Here is a 20,224-nt window from a genome sequence, read left to right as displayed (position 1 = left end):
TGGAGTTTTCTTTTTCTATTAGCTGATAACTACTCTAATGGTTTACAGCTAAAAGGAAAAAAAAACACATCGTGAGATAGTCATCAAAATACATTAAAGGCTAATGAATATTTTCCCCGAAATATAACTGAGTGGGGGACTAAGTTACACATATCTATAAAGTAACTGCATGCCTCTCCTGGAGGTATTCATTTGAAAATAAATGATGGCACAAAAGGGCTTTCAAGGGCTGGGATGGTGTCTTCTGAATATGTTCTGCGCTTCTTACAACCCTAGGAACCTGCTGCAGATATTACAATCAAAGGCAGACCCCTGCCTGTGAAAACAGGTACGGAGATGTGACCCAGGTCCACGTTGCAAGCTGATGGCAGAACTGAAATTCCGGTGTAGCTGTGTTTTGTTTTAATACAGTTCCATGTTGCTTTCTCAGCTTCCTATCAAGGAAGAGTTCTGCTTTGGAACATCTGACTTAGTAACAATTATAGCCTATTCTGGGTTTTCCAAACAGTGGTAATCAAAGAGCCTGCAGATGTTTGGAATCTACGGGAGGAGTAGCCCAGGCAGCTCAGAGCCTCACAGAAGATAAAACTCACATACGTAATAAGAGGATACAGCCTCTAGCTGCCCAGGAACAATCAACAGAGCTACAGGGAAAAATACTTAGATGTATTTTTATGCCCCCACATGGAACTTTGTAAGAAGTGACTCTAGCAGTTCTCCTGAATTGTAAAATAATGGGACTGAATACCTTTTCCAAGCCTAGGGCAGGCCATTCCCAGAGAAAGCAGGGCTGCTGGGATGGATATAGTTGTGGCCAGTTATTCAGTTATTCAGGCTTTTTACTATTCTCAAAGAATTTGTTAGGAGAATTTGAAGGACTTTTTCCCTTTTCAAAATAAGTTTTACTTATCCTATCTGAAAACATTTCTTTTCCTGTGTTTCAGACACAGCCAGCAACATGTAACAGCCAACAGCTGAACATTGACTGTATATGTGTGTGTAACAGGGTGAATTATTTTCTCAAGGACAAAACAACAACAACAACAACAACGAACCCAGCCACCCCAACGTAGACAGCAGAAGAGAACTAACTGATTTGTCTGTTGTCTTTCCTGTCAAGATCGCCCTCGCCTTTGCTTTGGTCAGCGGGAAGGACTTTATGTATGAGTCATACAAATGTTTTGCCAGGGCCCGGAGATCTGCCGACTCTGGATTCAGCTGGTCGATATCACTGGAGATCTCTGCCAACAGCTTCTCTTTCTCCGCCTGTGGCATCCGCCCAAACCTGATGGCTATAGAGGGAGAGAAATGACAAGGATACATCACTGAATTACTGCTGCTCTCCCCTGGTCCTAGTGCCCAGACCATAGAAAGCCCCTCCTTCTCTCTGCCAATCTCAAGGTCTTGTTTTTCTATCTCTAACTTTGTTCACGTTTTTTATTTCATGGCAATAGCATAGGCTGTCGGTAAGAATTAAATTGTTCAGTTCTTTAATTAAAATAAAATTAATCCATGATCTTGCTAGGAAGGTGAAAGAATCTGAAAGTGTAGCAAAGAAATTAAAGTATATTTACTTACACATGAAATAACTAAGGACCAGCTCCTACTGATCCCTCAAGATCCAATTCAAATGTCACCTTCTTTGTGAGGCTTTTCTTGACTTCTTCAAGCAGAATTTATTATTTATTTGCCTGTACTCCAATAGCCTTTGGTACATACTTCAATGACAACGATTTCGAAACTGTGCTTTTTGATTTTATAGGTCTATTTATCTCACTCTAGAACACTATCCTGAAGGCCACGGACAGTGTCTTAATCATTTTTGTATCCCCAGCCCTTAATATACAGTCAGGCCCTAAAAGGATCACAAATTCTTTCACAAATTGAAGGAAGGAACTGTGCAGAATTCAAAGTTGTACAGACAGAGGCTCTGTTCTCACAGAGTCTGTATGATTTATTTTGCCCATGTTATAAAGAAATACGGATGGTGCTTTCTTTCATGTTATTAGACCTTTTACATTTAGTAGAGAGAAGCCATAATCATTCCCCTGACTCTCTAGGATTACCACTTAATGATGTTTGTCAAAAAGACCGTTTCCTTACTTAACATTTGGCTTCCTGTGGGGTGAGGAAGTGTAAAGAAGAAGAAAACTAAAGAAAGAAAGGCAAAGAGGAACATTTAACAGAGGTTAGTAAGGCCTAGGTTGGGGGAAAAATCATGTTTGTACCTCTTTCAACTCAGATGGTTCTCCCCTCCCCCACCAATACGATCTGCAAAATATTTTGAATAATGCTACCTTTGGGCCCCACTTTGGACTCTCTACATTTTCCCATAATAAGGACATCTGGATATCACAGCCAATATTACCCTGTGTGTAGCTCTACTCTTACACTTCCCATGTGGTGGCACAGTTGTGTGTTTTTGTGACCATTTCCCCTTGAGGGCCCAGACTGTCATATTCATTTATATCTCTAGCACTTAGTTGTGCTCTGTGGGTGGTTGCTGAATGCAAGAATGAATAAATGGATGCTTCCCTGCTATATGTTATTATGCTAAAGGTAGCATTCTACCATAAACACATTTCCATCTGAATACTTAGTGAATTTCATTTACAACTGGCTAGAGGAGAGACTGCTGTGTACCCCTGAGTCTCAAATTCATATTCACTTCAGTTGACCCTATATAAGCTCTATCACTAACTAATACAGGTATTGTGTTTGGGGGTGGGGGGTGGAGTTGGCTCCTTTGTGGTCTCTGACTTAGAGGGGAAGAGAATCTTAACTCTCAGTTAGGATGCTTTTAAATTAAATTAGCCTATATCCATTTGGTAAATCTATCCTCTGCCCATGACCTCTTCAAACAGAAATCTTAAAACAATCACCACTTTTTGGTCAAAAATCTTGTCTATCTACTCACTCTTCCCCATTCTTTTTATAGTTCCACAGGGATGGGCCATGAATGGTTGCTCACATTCTTATCACAGTCCCCCACCCTTCTGCCCCAGATTGTTTAGGTCCCACAAGATATGATCTCATTACTTATTGTATTCTCTTTCTCAGCACTGATCACAGTAATTATCTACAATGTTTTCTTGTCTCCCTTATGTAATCTCCATGAAGGCAGGAATCTTGCTCAGTATCATATCCTCTGCACTCAGTATAATGTCCAGCACATGCTAAGTCTTTGTGTAATATATACTGAAATAAAACAGGAAAAAACCCCACAAACCCCTGAGAACCAGATAGCAGATTCCTTTCAAAATCCTTTTCTGTGAAGCCAGTCCCATCATTTGCTTCCCTGTACTATATTTATTACTGTTTTTATCAGCAGTTCGTTCTCAGTTGAAAAGTATTGAACCAAGGGGAGGCAGGGCATATTAGAATCACTCGATAACTTCTAAAATTATGTATCTTCCATGGAAAATGGTGTTGATACGCCATCCCTCCTCCCAATGAGGAGTGTATAAAAAACCTGAGGTTTCGGACAGTTTAGGAAAAGCTTCTCAAATAATGGGCTGCTGTTGCATTCATATATTAGCTCAGGTAGCAAACTAATACTGTACTTCTATATTGGTTTATGTTGGTTATTCTACTAGAATCTATGGGTAATGAGTTTTCTCATCTTTGCTCCTGGGTGCAATACACATGGTAGGTATACAAAAAAATGCTTGATGAATTAAACTTTAAAGTATCAAGTTTAAAAACAGGAAGTTTGTTGGGAATGCAAGCTGGTGCAGCCACTCTGGAAAACAGTATGGAGGTTCCTCAAAAAACTAAAAATAGAACTACTCTACGACCCAGCAATTGCACTACTAGGCATTTATCCAAGGGATACAGGTGTGCTGTTTCGAAGGGGCACATGCACCCCCATGTTTATAGCAGCACTGTCGACAATAGCCAAAGTATGGAAAGAGCTCAAATGTCCATCGATGGATGAATGGATAAAGAAGATGTGGTACATATATATACACAATGGAGTATTACTCAACAATCAAAAGAATGAAATATTGCCATTTGCAACTACGTGGATGGAACTGGAGGGTATTATGCTAAGTGAAATTACTCAGAGGAAGACAAAAATCATATGACTTCTCTCATATGAGGACTTTAAGAGACAAAACAGATGAACATAAGGGAAGAGAAACAAAAATAATATAAAAACAGGGAGAGGGACAAAACAGAAGAGACTCATAAATACGGAGAACAAACAGGGTTACGGGAGGGGTTGTGGGAGGGGGGATGGGCTAAGAATTATGGCATATTGAAGGGAGAAGAGGTTTGGTGTAAAGCGTGGAGACAACCCAAATTCTCTAACAAAACAGAGTGGCTGGAATCCCCAACAATCTGTGGCCCTTTATGTAACAGAGTGCACAGTGCCATCTCTTTACACAATGAATAATTACTGACTATCTACTGTGTGCGCAACATTGTTCTAGGCTCTGGTTAATTTTTTACAGGTAATCAAGTATAAATATACACTGAAGTTTACACATCTAGGAAAGTACTTTTTTTCCTAAAAGGTAATCCAAAAGTTAATTTAAAATAAACAAACAGCCAAAAGGGAGTGGGAGGTAAAGACTTCCAGTTATGGGATGAATAAGTCACAGAGATGAAAGGTACAGCACGGGGAATATAGTCAACGGTACTGTAATAGCATTGTATGGTGACAGATGGTAGCTACACTGTGGGGAGCACAGCATAACACATAGAGACGTTGAATCACTATGCTGTATACTTGAAACTAATGTAACATGGTGTGCCTACTATATTTCAATTAAAAAAAATTATAAAATAGGGGCTCCTGGGTGGCTCAGTCGGTTGAGCATCCGAGTGCGGCTCAGGTCATGATCTCGTGCTTCATGAGTTCGAGCCCTGCGTCGGGCTCTGTGCTGACAGCTCGGAGCCTGGAGCCTGCTTTGGATTCTGTGTCTCCCTTTCTCTCTCTGCCCCTCCCCTGCTCGTGCTCTCTCTCTCTCAAAAATAAACATTAAAAAATTAAAAAAAATAATAATAATAAAATAAAATTTCTGTTAGGAAGAGCCCAGCCAAACATAGCCACCTATTTTATTTGCTAATCTTGGTTTTCTGTAACATAATAAAAACAGCCAAAAAAAGCTTCTGAAAATTAATTTAGAATTAGGACATATTAAGGCAAAAAGCCTTCTGCTACGATCTAAATAATATGTGAATTTTTAGAAGTCAAAGTTCTCCCAAAAGGCTAGCTCTTATGAACAAGTTTTCTGTATCATTAAATGCTCATTAAATGTGCTCATGCTGCACATTAGATTCAATTAACTATTAATGCAACTAATCAGATAGGTGATTTTAGCATTTTTATATACCAGAGGTTCAACAAAACAGATAAAAAACACATTCTATTTGGTGAAACTAAATTTGCATAAAACATGGAAATCTGAAGTTGTAGAGGAAATACCATTTTTTATTTGTATGCATTTTATTTATTTATTTTTTAAATGTTTATTTATTTTTGAGACAGAGAGAGACAGAGCATGAATGGGGGAGGGTCAGAGAGAGAGGGAGACAAAGAATCCGAAACAGGCTCCAGGCTCTGAGCGGTCAGCACGGAGCCCGACGCGGGGCTCGAACTCAGGGACCGCGAGATCATGACCTGAGCTGAAGTTGGAGGCTTAACTGACTGAGCCACCCAGGCGCCCCTATTTGTATGCATTTTTTAAGGGAGAAACTCAATTATTATTTTGTTGCTTTTGAGTCCTATGTAATAATATCTATCTACCGCACGTGAGGTGGTGAGATAAGGCACAGAAAGTGTTCAGCATAGCACGTGGCACATAGTAATGCTTAATAAACCCAGCTCTTGTTACTTGTGGATGAAGTGGTCTAAGTTAACCATGTTTACTGTGGACTATAGACCAGACTACAGATATCATTTTGTAGTCAGGGACACAGACCTAGATCCTTTCCCATAGATACAGAACAAATCCTGAAAACCTATTCTATCTATGTATATCTCTATCTCTCTGTCTTTAACTTGTTTAAGGAATGGTGTACTAATTCTTAAACCTCAGTTTCTACCCATTGGGTAGAGCATCTGAAAACCAAGAAGAAGGGGGAATTCTCCCTTTGGATTGCTGTTTCCGATAAGACTGAAGTTAGAGCTTAAGAAATAGAAAACAAAAGTTCTGGGTTGGGGACCAGAAATATAAAGGCTGAGTGTGCCCATATAAAAGTATATTTTTCCACATCTTCCACTATTGCTTCAAAGACAGAGGAAAATGCTCCATGTGTTCCTACGAGTCACTGAGGGAGTACTCTTGGCCTCTCTGAAAGACAATGAAATTAACACTACACTTCAAGTAGTCAGGAAGTCAACTTACTAGTTTCAGCTCAGTGAAAAACTATCCAAGTGGCTTAACTTCTTTGGTTTTCAACTGGTTTATCTATAAAATGAGGGACTTGGAAAAGAAGACCTCTAAAATTTCCTTCTTTTAGCTCTAAGTTTAGCTATAAAATTCTATAAATCCTGACGACATATAATGTTGCAGAACATACTACACTCTTTCTTTCTTTTAAGCAATTTTTATCTAGTCCCTGAAGCCCTGAAGAAAAAAAAAAGACATATTATGTCTGTTCTAAAGATCTAGCACCTGACAAACAGCAACTTCCAAAATACTGGCATTCAGTGTCATATAATTAATCACCTACAGAGAATTCATATTGCTTGGTTTTAAAAAAATCTGTCAGTATCAGCATCAGTATGCAGCCTTCAGGAAGAAGAGGTTTGTAGAGACTCAGTTTCTGGTGAAAGTGTATTAGCTTGCCTTTATATAATACACTTTTACTGAACTGAATGCAGTTCACTGCTACCATATAACAGATTCCGTACTGTGTATTTAGTGCTGATTTACTGAACACATGCAGTATTTAGATGCCCTGCTCTTTGGATCTCGGTATAGTGCTAAGAAACAATATTTCTTAATGACAGTTAATAACACGCTTTTAAAACACCTATCTAATTGTAGGAGCATGCAAGACAAATGTTACTTAATTTTAAACATTAAAGCGATTTTCAAAATAATAAATCAGGAAACAGAAGAATGAATTGAGTTGTACTAAAAGTATTTTTGTCTGTCAAGATCTAAGGGGTGAATTGGCAATCATACTAGGCTTTTGAGAATTGGTGAGGCTATGTCTCATGGTCAATTTTAACATTTATTTTGTAAAAGCCTTATGTAAATAAGACATATAATACTATTGCTTTTAATAGGTCTGTTGCCAATAAGTTATGTTTTTCTACCCTTCTCTTTTTTTTTAATGCTTATTTATTTCTGAAACAGAGACAGAGTATGAGTGGGGGAGGGTCAGAGAGAGAGGGAGACACAGAATCTGAAGCAGGCTCCAGGCTCCAAGATGTCAGCACAGACCCCCACGCAGGGCTTGAACTCACAAACCGTGAGATCATGACCTGAGCCGAAGTTGGATGCTCAACCGACTGAGCCACCCAGGCGCCCCTCTACCTCTCTTTCTTGAGAAAAAACTTGTGCATTCTGAGGTTGCACAGAAAGCACTGCCAGAGCAATCTAATAACTTATCATTTTCTTGCTCCTCTAAGTAAAACTTCATATTAGCACTAATATGAAGTGATTTTTATTCAGGGGTAACATTTTCAAACTATCTGCAGAGGACATGTAAACATTTGTCTAGGTTTCTTCGCAAAGCAGAGATGGGCAAAACACCCCTGGCCTTACCTGACTCACTGATTCCCTGAAGTCTTACCTGAGATCATTGAATTCACTCGGTGAACACCTGTTTGATGCAAGACACTGTGCTAGACAGACTAGACTGGGGGAACAGGAGGACAGGACATGTCTAGTAGGGGAGAGCCTATATATACACAGATTATTCTCTCTCATGTACCTCTCTTCACTTGCTCCTTCCTTTCCACCTAAGCGGATGTTGAAGATTCTAACCCTGGTTATAATCTCTTCAGTCCATCTTTCCTCCACCACTGAAACTACCGAAAGAGTAGTCTTTCTTCCTTGCCTGCATTTGTCACTACTTACCTCCCAACCTACTGCAATCTTGCTTATGCCTCATTTAAATTTCCAAAACTTTGCTCTTAAAAGTCCCCATTGCTTTTTCTCACAGCCAGATCTAGGGGCCTCTTCGGAGTTCTTGTTTCTGCTTGAGCACTCCAGCATTCACTCTCCCAGCTTTTGCTACTGTTGACCTTCTTCACCCTGTGACTTTAAAATGTTCTCATTGTGGTTTCTGCTTTTCTGGTTCTCCTATCTTTCTGCCTGTGTTCCAGACCTTTATGATGGCCCCTCTTCCTTCCCTTATATTCTGTTGTTCCTAATTCATTCTTCTAGCTCACAAAATGTGCTCATAACTCCTGCCCTCTCTTTTCCTGAGATCTGGACTCTTAGTTTTCTCTTGTTTCTATATTCCTTTATATATGGATGCTGGATATCCTGTAAGACCCTCAAATGCAACTTTAAAAATGAATTTTTGTTCTTCCCCTCCAGTTTCCTTTTCCTGTTTCCCTTTCTTAGTTAATTCATTCTATCACCCGACTAGATACCCCGAACAATTTTTGATGATCCCTCTTTCCCTCAGACACTTGCATCCACTGGTCACTGCTCCAATATTTTTCACAATTTAATTTCTTCTCACTAACCCTTCCCACTGTCTTGGTTCAGAATATTGCATTTGTCTTCTTATGAATTTCCCTGTTTCTCTAACTTATCCTTTTTACAGCTGTCAGTAGTTTAGATTTGGGCAGTATAGATCTGATCACTCCCTTGCTTTACAAAGCAGAGTGTGGGTGTCACAAGAAAGGTTTAAAACACAGAGGGAAGAGGGGGAATTAGAAAGTCTTACAGAAGAGAAGGCATTTGAATGGGGCCTTGAATGCCTGGTAGGATTGTGACAGGGAGCCAAAGGACATAATAAACAGAGGGAAAAGGAGGTGGAGGCTAGCTTGTAGGTAGCCACGAATGCCATGTGGGTCTCAGCACAAGCTACCATGTGCATCAGGACCTCTTCCATTGTTATATTTTCTGAAAATTAACATTTGGATAATTTTTCCTTTATGTTACAAAGAAGACGTAAAAAAAAACCCCAAATATTGAAATTTAAACTTATTTGCCATTCAGGCTTTTCTTTTTTACAAGGAAGGAGAGAACTGACTTGTAAAATGCTGAGTGCCACAAATATCTGTGAAACCCTTTTTCTGGATTTTTATGAAGCTGCTGAGAAATTATTTTTAAAGTTGTCAGCATTTTTTTTAAATAACAGAAAAAAAAAAACCCCATACATTATATAATAGGATGTCCTAATCAGTAAAGCTAAAGCCTCACTAATTTTTACATTTATGAAAAGCATAATTTTCATTCAAATCTCAGTGGCATAGGGGAAAAAAGCCTAACTGAATGACTCATAAGTAAGTCAATTCTTCTCTACTTCACATTATTTTTTAAAAAGTAACAGGCTATACTTATAATTTTATTATTTAGTTCATACATGAAAAGCAGCTCCAAATACGAAATATTCACTATTCAAAATTTATTTTTATCTTATCTTAATTTTATTTTAGAGAGGACAAGCAGGGGAGAGGGGAAAAAGGGGTGGGGAGAGAGAGAGGGAAAGACAGAGAGGAAGGCAGATATCCTAAGTAGGCTCCATGCTCAACAAGGAGCCGGACACGGGGTGTGATCTCACAAATGTGAGATCATGACTTGAGTCGAAATCCAGAGTCAGACACTTAACCGACTAAGCCACCCAGGAACTCCAGTAGTCAAAATTCTTAATGAATAAATTATCTTATCAAAAATAAAGAAGTCAAGGGGCGCCTGGATGGCTCAGTCGGTTGGGTGTCTGACTTCAGCTCACGTCATGATCTCATGGTTTGTGGGTTTGAGCCCCGCGTCGGAATCTGTGCTAACAGCTCGGAGCCCGGAGCCTGCTTCGGATTCTGTGTCTCTCTCTGTCCCTCCTCCGCTCACATGCTCTCTCTCAAAATAAATAAATTAAAAAAAAAAAAAAAAAAAAAGGAGTCACATTTTAAAAATATGATTCATGTCAGGGATCTTGCCAACAGAATTTTAAAACAAAAATTATACTAAAAAAACTATAAAAGTTTAAGTGTCCATTTGACTGAAGAAATATTAATCTATGTGAGCATTTTTATCAAGAATCTGTAGACACCAGCTTCACTAATTCAAAATGTAAAACAAGAAGCAGGTTATGCTATGATCACTTGGTAAGTCACATGCACCTCTGGGTAGCCTAGGAAGCTGGGTCTTTATTTCTGCTTTACTTTCATTTGGAGCTTTCCTCTAAAGGTGTCTGGACAGGGTATTGAACTGATTGTGCCAAGCATGACTCACAAAGACTGGGGAGCCATCAGTGGAACTGGCCCATGGTCTAGAAATGATGGTATGTTAAATGACCAAAACAATTGCAACACGTGTTTATCCTGATCACTGCAGAAAAATAAAAACTTTGCTCCCAAAGCACTTCAGTCCAACGCTTGGATATTTTTCCTACCCAGTGCTGAAAACAGATTATCTGAGAAACAACTAGGTTCCCAAGTGTAAGAATTCTGAAATCCTCCTGTCCTTCTACGATGTTTAGGCTACATGTCACAATCAAAATGGAAGTTTCATCTGAAGATGGAACCATACACCCTTAACCAAATATACCATCTATGTTCTTTAGCCTGGACTGCTCTAGATTTGTACTCTGGGGCTACATTGTTATGTGATCATCAGATGTAATGCCTTAAATTGCTGAGCAATTGACCAGAACATCTAGATGACCTGATTCAAGCATATGAATTATATTTTTATGGCAACAAAACATACAGGTGGAAACTTTTAAATTCATGTCAGATACCTACATATTTGAGAAGGTGGTGACACTGTCTATAATATATGGGCTAGCTTAATGAAAAGTGAAAACTTCGGTGAGGTAGGTTGTCTGACTTATGCAGAATCATAGAACTTTCAAAGTTGAAAGGATTAGCAACCCTTGTTTCAGTGATTTTCTAACAATGTTGCCCAGGGCCCTGAGGGTTCCTTGAAGGTTACTTATAGAAGCCTCCTTTAAAGCTGGGAGTGGTGGCTAGTGGGCAACCTAATTGCACCGAATGGATTAAACAGACACCAAAGAGCAGAAACACAAGTAATAGAGAATGGAGTACATTTACTTCGGGGGATGTTCATCTCTTCTTGTATGTACTGAAAGCAGCAAGGTGCCGATTTGGTACAACACTATAAGCCTCTTGATAAATTGGGTGGGTTATTATAGTGAGGTCCACTCACAGAGAACATTAATATAATAACAAAATAATTTTAGATAGTTACTACAACCTCCTAGAAAACTTTGTATTTGGAAATGTTTCCTTTCTCAGGATAACAGGCAAAACTATTCAAAACCCCGTTGTTGGCTTTCCCTTCTTGTGCTTTGATCAAATGTTTTCCATACAGCAAACACATTCCTATGAACACTTCTTAGAAGGGATTTTCTCAGTCACTGCTGCAATCTTGTAAACGTTGAACTGCGTAAGTCTAATGCTGGAACATTCTTTTTTTTTTTTTTTTTTTTTTTTTTTTTGTCTTTGCAAGAAGAATTAACTGAATACTCCCTATCAAGATTGCTCTTCTCTTGGGGTGACTCAGTTGGTTGAGCATCTGACTTCAGCTCAGGTCATGATCTCACAATTCATGATTTCGAGCCCCATGTCAGGTTCTGTGCTGACAGTTCAGAGCCTGGACCCTGCTTTGGATTCTCCCCCCGCCCCCCTCTCTCTCTCTCTCTCTCTCTCTCTCTGCCCCTCCTACACTCGTGCTCTGTCTCTCTCAAAAATAAACATTAAAAGAAAAGATTGCTCTTCTCTCTAAACAGAATATTCTAATCACCATATAAAGTCAAATGATGACTTTATTATTAGGTTTATGATGGTTTTCTTTGAATTTTCTGGGAAGAGAAAATTGTACCATCAATACTATATAGGTTGGGCTTTAAATGTTGTTTGCCTATTAACAATAAGCAAAAGGAGGCATATTTTATGTGAATGTGTGCAAGCAATAGGAAATACATGTTACATCAATATGTGAAGTGACAAATTTAAAGGACAAAAAATAAATAGCATGAAAAGCAGAACTGGCATGCTTTTCTAGGCAGTCTTAGTAATAATGATTTCAAAGTCAAAGATTTCACCATAAAGATAAAATAAATGTATTGCAACTTGACTGCATCATCTAAAATATAACGTTTGACTTGAAATGAAAGAAAATTGATGGAATTAAACCAGTAAATTATTTTTGCAATCAACGACTGCAGTTGTATACTACTACACAGCAGATGTAATCAACTGTGAGGAAATTTGGACCAAATTTCCACTCTGTCCAGGATAGCTGACAGATTTCTTCATAATACATTCTTGCCTTCAGAGGAAATGGCCCATATTAATTATAAAAATATAATTTCGTAAACTATTTTTAAGAGTAGGATATCAACCAATTAGTGATTCTCAAATACTTTTAAGATTTCTGCTGTGAAAACCAAACATCTGCGTGATGGAATAAAACTAATTTTCACAGATGCTTTGGAGCCTTAACATATGAAGATTGACTTCAAATGTTATCTTCTTACCAGATCAGTTTTGAGACCGGTGAAGGCAAAAGAAAGAAAAAAAATAGAATATCCAGTGAAACAAAACTTCAGATTTTATTTGAACACTTTGGCATTTTAGATTTCTTGAGCCCATAATGAATTTTGAAAGAACAAATACTTGACAAATGTAATACTATAAAGTTACTATCAAATTTGTTTTGTGATTTTGTTAACACCAATCAGAGCTAAATGGAAATCAAGAACTACTTCTTCAAATAGGCCTATCTTCTGTGATTTTACTGAGTTAGTTCTACAACTCATGAAAACAAAGGTCTTCTACATTCTTTCTCTTAAGTCAACACTCAAAATCATAAGCTTGATTTTAGACACAGGTTTATAAAATAGAAATTTTTATTTTCTTATGATTCTATGGACACTGAAGTTTTGTGGGAGCTTAAAATCTTTGCTTTATCCACAAGCCTGTATGCTCTTTGAAGTCAAGGGTACTGCTATATCTATACTCATCTTTGCACAGCAAAGAGGAAAAAAAGGATATACTCTAGATTCTGATATTCCACTTAAAGTTCCACAGCCAGAAACCTGCAGTTTTCTCAAAGCAGAAAGAAACTACTGATATACACAAGAATAATGCCATTTTTAATGCTATTAAAGCAACATAAAAAATGAATCACAATCATTACATTCATTTGGAAATACTACAGTTATTTCTTATCACTTCTCATATTTTCAAGTCTTCTCTCCCATCATGGCAGATGCCAAACCACTGAAAGAAAGATTGCACACTAAGAGCCTAAACCTCACCTGAAATGAGAAATGCTTTATCAGCATATAATATTCTGAAATCTGGGATTTTGTGGAAAACTGTCCACATTTTCAGCAATGGCCCTACAGGCTACTTATCTGGCAGCCATAATGAGAACAGTTAAATATGTGTGCTAAGTGTTCACTTACCATTATGAGACATCCCCACAGCAAGGCATTTCTGAAACCGACAGTACTGACATTTATTTCTACTTTTTTTGTGGATACGACAGTTAAGGTCACACCTATCGTAAATGAGCTTCAATCTGATTGTCCTCCGGAAGAACCCCTGCAAAGGGATATGGAAAAAAGAAAGCAAATTTTAAGTCTTTATGATACATGGAAGCAGCAACATTTGGCTAAAGGCACTGGCCTAGGTATCAGCAAAGGAAGGTTCTGTCACTGGTGACTTCAGACAAGTCATGTAACTGCCACAAGATCTCCAGTGTCCTTCTTTAGCTCTGAGACAGTGACCATATCCAACTGATGTCATTCAATGTATCTTGGCTCTACATTTGAGTTTCAGCACACTCTAAGAAGTGCTCTGGATTTAATGTAATGCAAATAAAACACCATGTAATCAGTTCAGTTTCTCTGCAAATCCTTCCAACAGCATGCCCCAGCCTTTATTATTGTGCTAAGCCATTTGGCAAAGTTATAATCATTTCATTCTAAAACATGATCAGGGCCAATAAAAATCCACATGTGGACAATTTTTTAGAATTCTCTATGTTGCATAATTTCCTACAGAATTGGTTTCATTTACTTATGCGATTGAAAGAGTGCTCCATAACTGTTGTAGCCTACACACAAAAAAAGATTATAGGAAAGAACAAGAGAAGTAATAAACAAATCCTTAGACAACGGACTGCCATCTCAAAACAGCAAATAGGTCAATTCGAGGCTAACTGAATTCTGCTGTATTTATATTTTTTTGAAAGACCTAAAAGAAATTCTAATTGGAAATATTTGCTAATAACTCCATTTTTTGTTGTTGTTGTCAGAGTGTTCTTATTAGTTTCTATTGTTCTCATCTCCATGAAACTCAATTCTTAACTCTTTCAAATTTATCTGGCCCCATTTCGTGCAAAAACCCCTGAACTAGTATGGATTCTGCTGCTGACACACATTTTCACTTTCTCTGAATTTGCATCTTGAACTCCAGACAAGTTTCTACTGCTTACCAGGCATGTCACGTGGAAATCTAATAGCTACCTGAAACCCAGCATGTCCAACCCTGAAACTCGGGTCTTACCCTGCAAACTCACTTCTGGAGGCTTTCACCATTTCGGTTGGTACAAACACCCTCCCAGTCTCTGATGCCAAACTCCTTGAAATCACTCCTGACTTTTTTCTCTCACATGGGAAGACCTTCCTCTAAATATACACTTGCTTACTCGTCTCACTGCCTTCAAGCTTGCTAACATGTCAACTTCTCAATGAGGCTTATATGCCCTATTTAATACCATGGCCAGTCTCTGCCCCCACCTCTCTTTTGGAACCTCTGGTTTTCTTCACAGGGCTCTAGTTTCTGTTTTGTTTTATTATTTTCTAGTAACAGTTAGGACTTTCTAACATACCATATAATTTACTTATTATATTTTAAGTGTTTATTTTCCACCCATCCCCCACTGCCTAATTAAAATTGTGAGCTTCATGGGGAGTCACTGGATATGACCTAAATACAACAACAGTCTTCTAATAAAATCTGTTGATCGAATATGTGCATCACTTAACTTCCTTTCTGGGCCATCTCTGATATTTTTTGATCCTAAACCATGATTGAGATATCACAAGGCCATTGGTATACTCTTTTCCTTTTCTGTTATCTTATTAAATGTAATATTAATTACTAACATGTAGAAAATATATGTAATTATAAAACATAATAAGATAATTATTAGACATGAGCCCATAGCCCAAGATTTAAAATCACGACTGGAATAGTTATGTATTTTTCCCCTATCCAACTCCTGCACTCTGTTTCCCCTGGGCAAAGTAATCATTATTCTTAATTTTGTATTTATTATTTTCTTGACTTTTAAGAAAATACAGTTTTACCACACCGTATGTAAAATTGAAAAATACACTGCTTAGTTATGCTTGTTTGGGGGCTTTATTAAATGGTATACTTCATACAGTATTTTGGGAGTTTCATTTTTTAAAATTTAGTATTAGATTTCTAAAATGTATCTACTTTCTTGTGAAAAGCTATGATTTATTCATTTTCACAATTTCATAATATTCCATTCTATGACTATTTCACAATTTATTAGCATCTTTTCATGTGTTTTTAAAAATATTTTATCATTTTTTCTTTAAGAAGGCTCCTATCTTCTCACATTGATGGATGTTTAAATTGTTGCCAATATTTTGCTATTATAAACAGTGCTTCTATAGAGGTTATAGGTATGAATCCATATTTCAAAAAAAAAATAAAAAAAAATAAACAGTGCTTCTATAAATATTCTTGTAAATGTTTTATGATGCACATGTACAAGAGTTACCTAGGGGTGAAGTTTTTGGATTGTACAGAGGTGAATGATAAATTTTACAAGATCATACCGAATTGTTTTTCAGAGTGAAAATATCAACTTCCATTCCCTCTACCAATTGGTATTGTCAGACTTTTAAAATAAATTTTTAATGTTTATTTATTTTTGAAGGACAGAGCATGAGCTGTTGAGGGACAAAGACAGAGAGAAACCAAAGCAGGCTCCAGGCTCTGAGCCATCAGCACAGAGCCCACGGTGGGATTGGAACCCACAAGGCATGAGATCATGACCTGAGCTGAAGTCGGACACCCAACTGACATGACAGAGCCACCCAGGCGCTCCTGTCAGACCCCTTAATATTTCACAATGTATAACAGAATCTAAGTGTGATCTTAATTTGTATTTTCCTGATTCTTTATTTCCTAGTTTTTAATTGGATTGTCTCTTCCTTAATACTGAATTTTAGAAATTTTTTATATATTCTAAGACACTAATCTGTTGTCTGTTAGAGATGTTGCAAATATATTCTGCTTTCTATGCTGTACCATCTTTGAAATTTACTATTTCAGTCTCTTGTTGTTGTTTTTACTATTTATTTATTTTGAGAGAGAGAGCATGCACATGAGTGCACATGAGCAGGGAAGGGGCAGAAAAAGAGGGACAGAGGGAATCCCAAGCAGGCTCCATGGTGTCAGCATGGAGCCCGACATGGGGTTTGAACTCACAGACCATGAGATCAAGATCTGAGCCAAAATCAAGAGTCAGAGGCTTAAACCCCCTCGGTATCATGTTTTTTTGTTTGTTTGTTTTTAACCTGTAAACGTTTTCATTTCACTCTCATTGTTAAAAGATTATAGAATACTCAGTTATCTTCACTTGGAGTTCCATGATTGCTACTGTGGAGGGGTCTACTGTTAACTGACTCTAAAGTGTTTTTTTTCTTTTCTCATTGGTTGCTTTTATATATTCTCTTAGTTTTTAGTACTCTGCAGTTTTATTGCAGTGTGTCTCAGCATGCGTTTCTTTTCATTTATTTCCTTGGACATGTTTTCTGCATCATGATTTCACTTGTTTATCAGTTCTGACATTAATTAGCTAAGTGTTAGACCTTCTTATTCTAGCCTTCCATATTTCTCAACTTCTCCTTTCTAGTTTCCATCTTTTTGTCATACTAATATTGATTATAAAAGTAAACATCAGAGCAATCAAATAAAACAACAAAAAATATATAATTACAATGAAAAAAAAGGGAAACATTTCTTACCAAAGTTCATCAGTGATAAGAGTTCTGTACATTACTCTTCTATTGATTAGTAAAGAAGGCATATTTTTTTTTCAATGTTTTTTATTTATTTTTGGGACAGAGAGAGACAGAGCATGAACAGGGGAGGGGCAGAGAGAGAGGGAGACACAGAATCGGAAACAGGCTCCGAACCATCAGCCCAGAGCCTGACGCGGGGCTCGAACCCACGGACCGCGAGATCGTGACCTGGCTGAAGTCAGACACTTAACCGACTGCGCCACCCAGGCGCCCCAAGAAGGCATATTTTTAATATTCAAAGATTCTATGAATCTTTCAAAAACTAAGAGTCTTCAATTTTTAGCAGGTTCTGGATAGCACATATTCTTTAAGGCACTGTGGTTCTCATTCTCAGTAATTTCTTCACATTTATCTTCCAGTTCACTAATCCTTTCTTCTATTATGTACAATATGCTAATTAACCCCTCCGCTGAATTTTTATTTCGATAATTATATTTTTCACTTTAGAAGTTTCACTTCACTAAACATACTGATTTATTTTCAAATCTGCCTAGTTGTTCCTGACAAGCCTACTCTTGCTTGTTCATTGGGGTGATTCTGCCCTTTTTCTTGAAACAATTCATACACAGCTTTTTTCTCTATCAGGCATCCCAATTATCATTATCTGCTTTCCTTGTATAGGGGTGGAGGGGTCTAAATCTGTTTTTGTTTATTTTTGATAAATGTTACTCAAGGTGATCGACTTCTTAATATGCTTACTGATATTTTGAACTTGTATATTGACCTCAAACTGTGGGAATCCTACAGGGTCTAAATTGAGAAGTCTTTCCTCCAAAAAGAATTTGCAGACGCTTCTGTTAGAAGCCAGGGGCTCCAGTGACTTATGACTATTTCAGATTCCCTTGAGAAAGCTGGCTCAATTCAAAAGCCCCAGACTCAGCTCCCTCTCACTGATGGCTCTGGATACTGCTATAGGCATCTGTCTTTGGTGCAATGCTGCACCTCCTATGGGCACCTATCACAAGAGAAACCCTGCCCCAGTAAGTGTGCCTGCAGGTCACAGCTCAAGACCTAGGGGTTTTTTTTGTTTGTTTTGCCCTTGTTGGTTAGGAGAAGTTTTCCCTACCTCTTGTGAGATCAGCAATATCTCAAAGAATAGGTACATATATAGACCTATATATAGATCTGTTAGAACTTGAAGCCTCCTTAATTCTCAAATTAAGGTTCTAAGGACCTCTGAATATTAAAAAAGGTATTTTTTTCACATTAAAATTTTTTTTAATGTTTATTTTTGAGAGAGAGAGAGAGAGAGACAGAGTTCAAGTGGGAGAGGGGCAGAAAGAGGAGACACAGAATCTGAAGCAAGATCCAGGCTCTGGGCTGTCAACACAGAGCCCAAGACGCAGCTTGAACCCACAAACTATGAAATCATGACCTGAGCCGAAGTCAGATGCTTATCCAACTGAGCCATCCAGGCGCCCCATTTTTTTCACATTTTAACAGAAGGCTAATGTACAGAACTATTCTCATGAAAAAATGTTGGTGGGAAATTTTGTTTGGATTTTTGCCATTGTGATCATATATGTTTTATGCTATTCCTTGAGTGCTTTTTAAAATTTTCACTTTTAAAAACTGATCCTCGTGGTTGAACATACTGCTTAGCTAGCTTAAATGGGCAGGTTCCAGAGTATTCAGTTATCTGGCATGGCTGGAAAGGAAGGTGTTTTTGATGAGAGAATTATGTTACTTACAATGCAAAGTTTTGTTTTGACTCATACGATATCTTTCAATGTGTATCATATTATTTTTGTGATGATTTGGGGTCTTTCAATGTTAAAGGAAAATAATCCTGAATATTATTTATGTACTGTACATGTACATAAAACCATAAACTAAAAATATACACAAATTCAGCACACAGCTTAGGAGTTGCTTTGGTGTATATATTATTCAATAGCCAAAGGTTCTTTTTTATCTAAGTCTGCAATATTAACAACCAAGAATCTGTCACTATTCCACTTTAATCCAAGCCCAATTCTGTTTATTCCTGTTTGAATTTTGGCAGGGATCACTAATATAAACCTGTTCCATTGACAATGTAAAACTGTTTCAGATGACCCACTAACATCTATCATAAGCAATACTAGAACTATTCTTTTTTTTAATGTTTTTTTATTTTTGAGACAGAGACAGACAGAGCATGAGCAGGGGAGGAGCAGAGAGAGAGGGAGACACACAATTCGAAGCAGGCTCCAAGCTCCGAGCTGTCAGCACAGAGCCTGATGTGGGGCCCAAACCCACAAACTGCAATATCATGACCTGAGCTGAAGTCGGAGGCCTAACCGACTGAGCCACCCAGGCACCCCAGACTATTCTCTTCAATTCATAAACTAGTCTGCAGGTTTATGGTTAACTGTATTCTAATCATGGGCACATGCTACATTCTGCTGAAATGGCAAATGTTAAACTTCCAAAGTACCCTTTACAAAATACAGGTGAGTCAAACACATTTGTTTGTTCACTTTCCTGGCTTTTTGTTGAGTATTGTTGATAAGCTAAGAAGATATCTTTGATTACTGATAGTCACTGATCTAAATTAGCTGCATTCAGACTGCGGCAGCAATTTTGTTTAATTCCACAGCAGCAAAGAATGAGTATTTCTTCAGCCTCGATGCCTTATAACAGTGGTTCTCAAACTTTCTGGTCTTAGGACCCCTTTACTCTCTTAAAAATTATTGAGGACCCCATGAGCTTTTGTTTATGTGGTTATATCTACTGATACTTGTCAGACTAGCAATTAAAACTGAAAAATTGTTATGTACAAGAACATAACAGGCAAACATTCCATTAGCCACCAAAGCTACATTACTATTCCATGTCATGTAGTTTCTGGAACACTCCACTTATACTCCTGAGAGAGTGAGAGTGAAAACGGTAAATGACAACTGAGAATTGTTATAAAAGTAGTTTCAACCTCACAGGTGCCTTGAAAAGGTCTTAGGGAATCCATAGGCTTCCAGAACACACTTTGAGAACTACTGACTTA

General features: G+C 37.8%; 1 protein-coding gene across 5 annotated transcripts in view; it reads right to left on the bottom strand.

Annotated features, from left to right (window-relative positions):
• PPARG (peroxisome proliferator activated receptor gamma) overlaps window positions 1-20,224 on the bottom strand; it is a 135,472-nt gene that overhangs the window by 26,015 nt on the left and 89,233 nt on the right. For all 5 annotated transcript variants that reach the window (XM_006928991.4, XM_011280216.3, XM_019825091.3 and 2 more), the window contains 2 exons: window positions 13,573-13,711; window positions 1,093-1,292 (listed from right to left, as the gene is read on the bottom strand). In XM_006928991.4, coding sequence (XP_006929053.1) covers window positions 1,093-1,292; window positions 13,573-13,711 — 339 coding nt within the window. The remainder of the gene's footprint in view (window positions 1-1,092; window positions 1,293-13,572; window positions 13,712-20,224) is intronic.

This window comes from Felis catus, chromosome A2 (assembly GCF_018350175.1).
Source record: "Felis catus isolate Fca126 chromosome A2, F.catus_Fca126_mat1.0, whole genome shotgun sequence".
Lineage (NCBI taxonomy): Eukaryota > Metazoa > Chordata > Mammalia > Carnivora > Felidae > Felis > Felis catus.
Note: the sequence above shows the minus strand (reverse complement) of the source record. Positions and strands in the feature narration are given on the sequence as shown.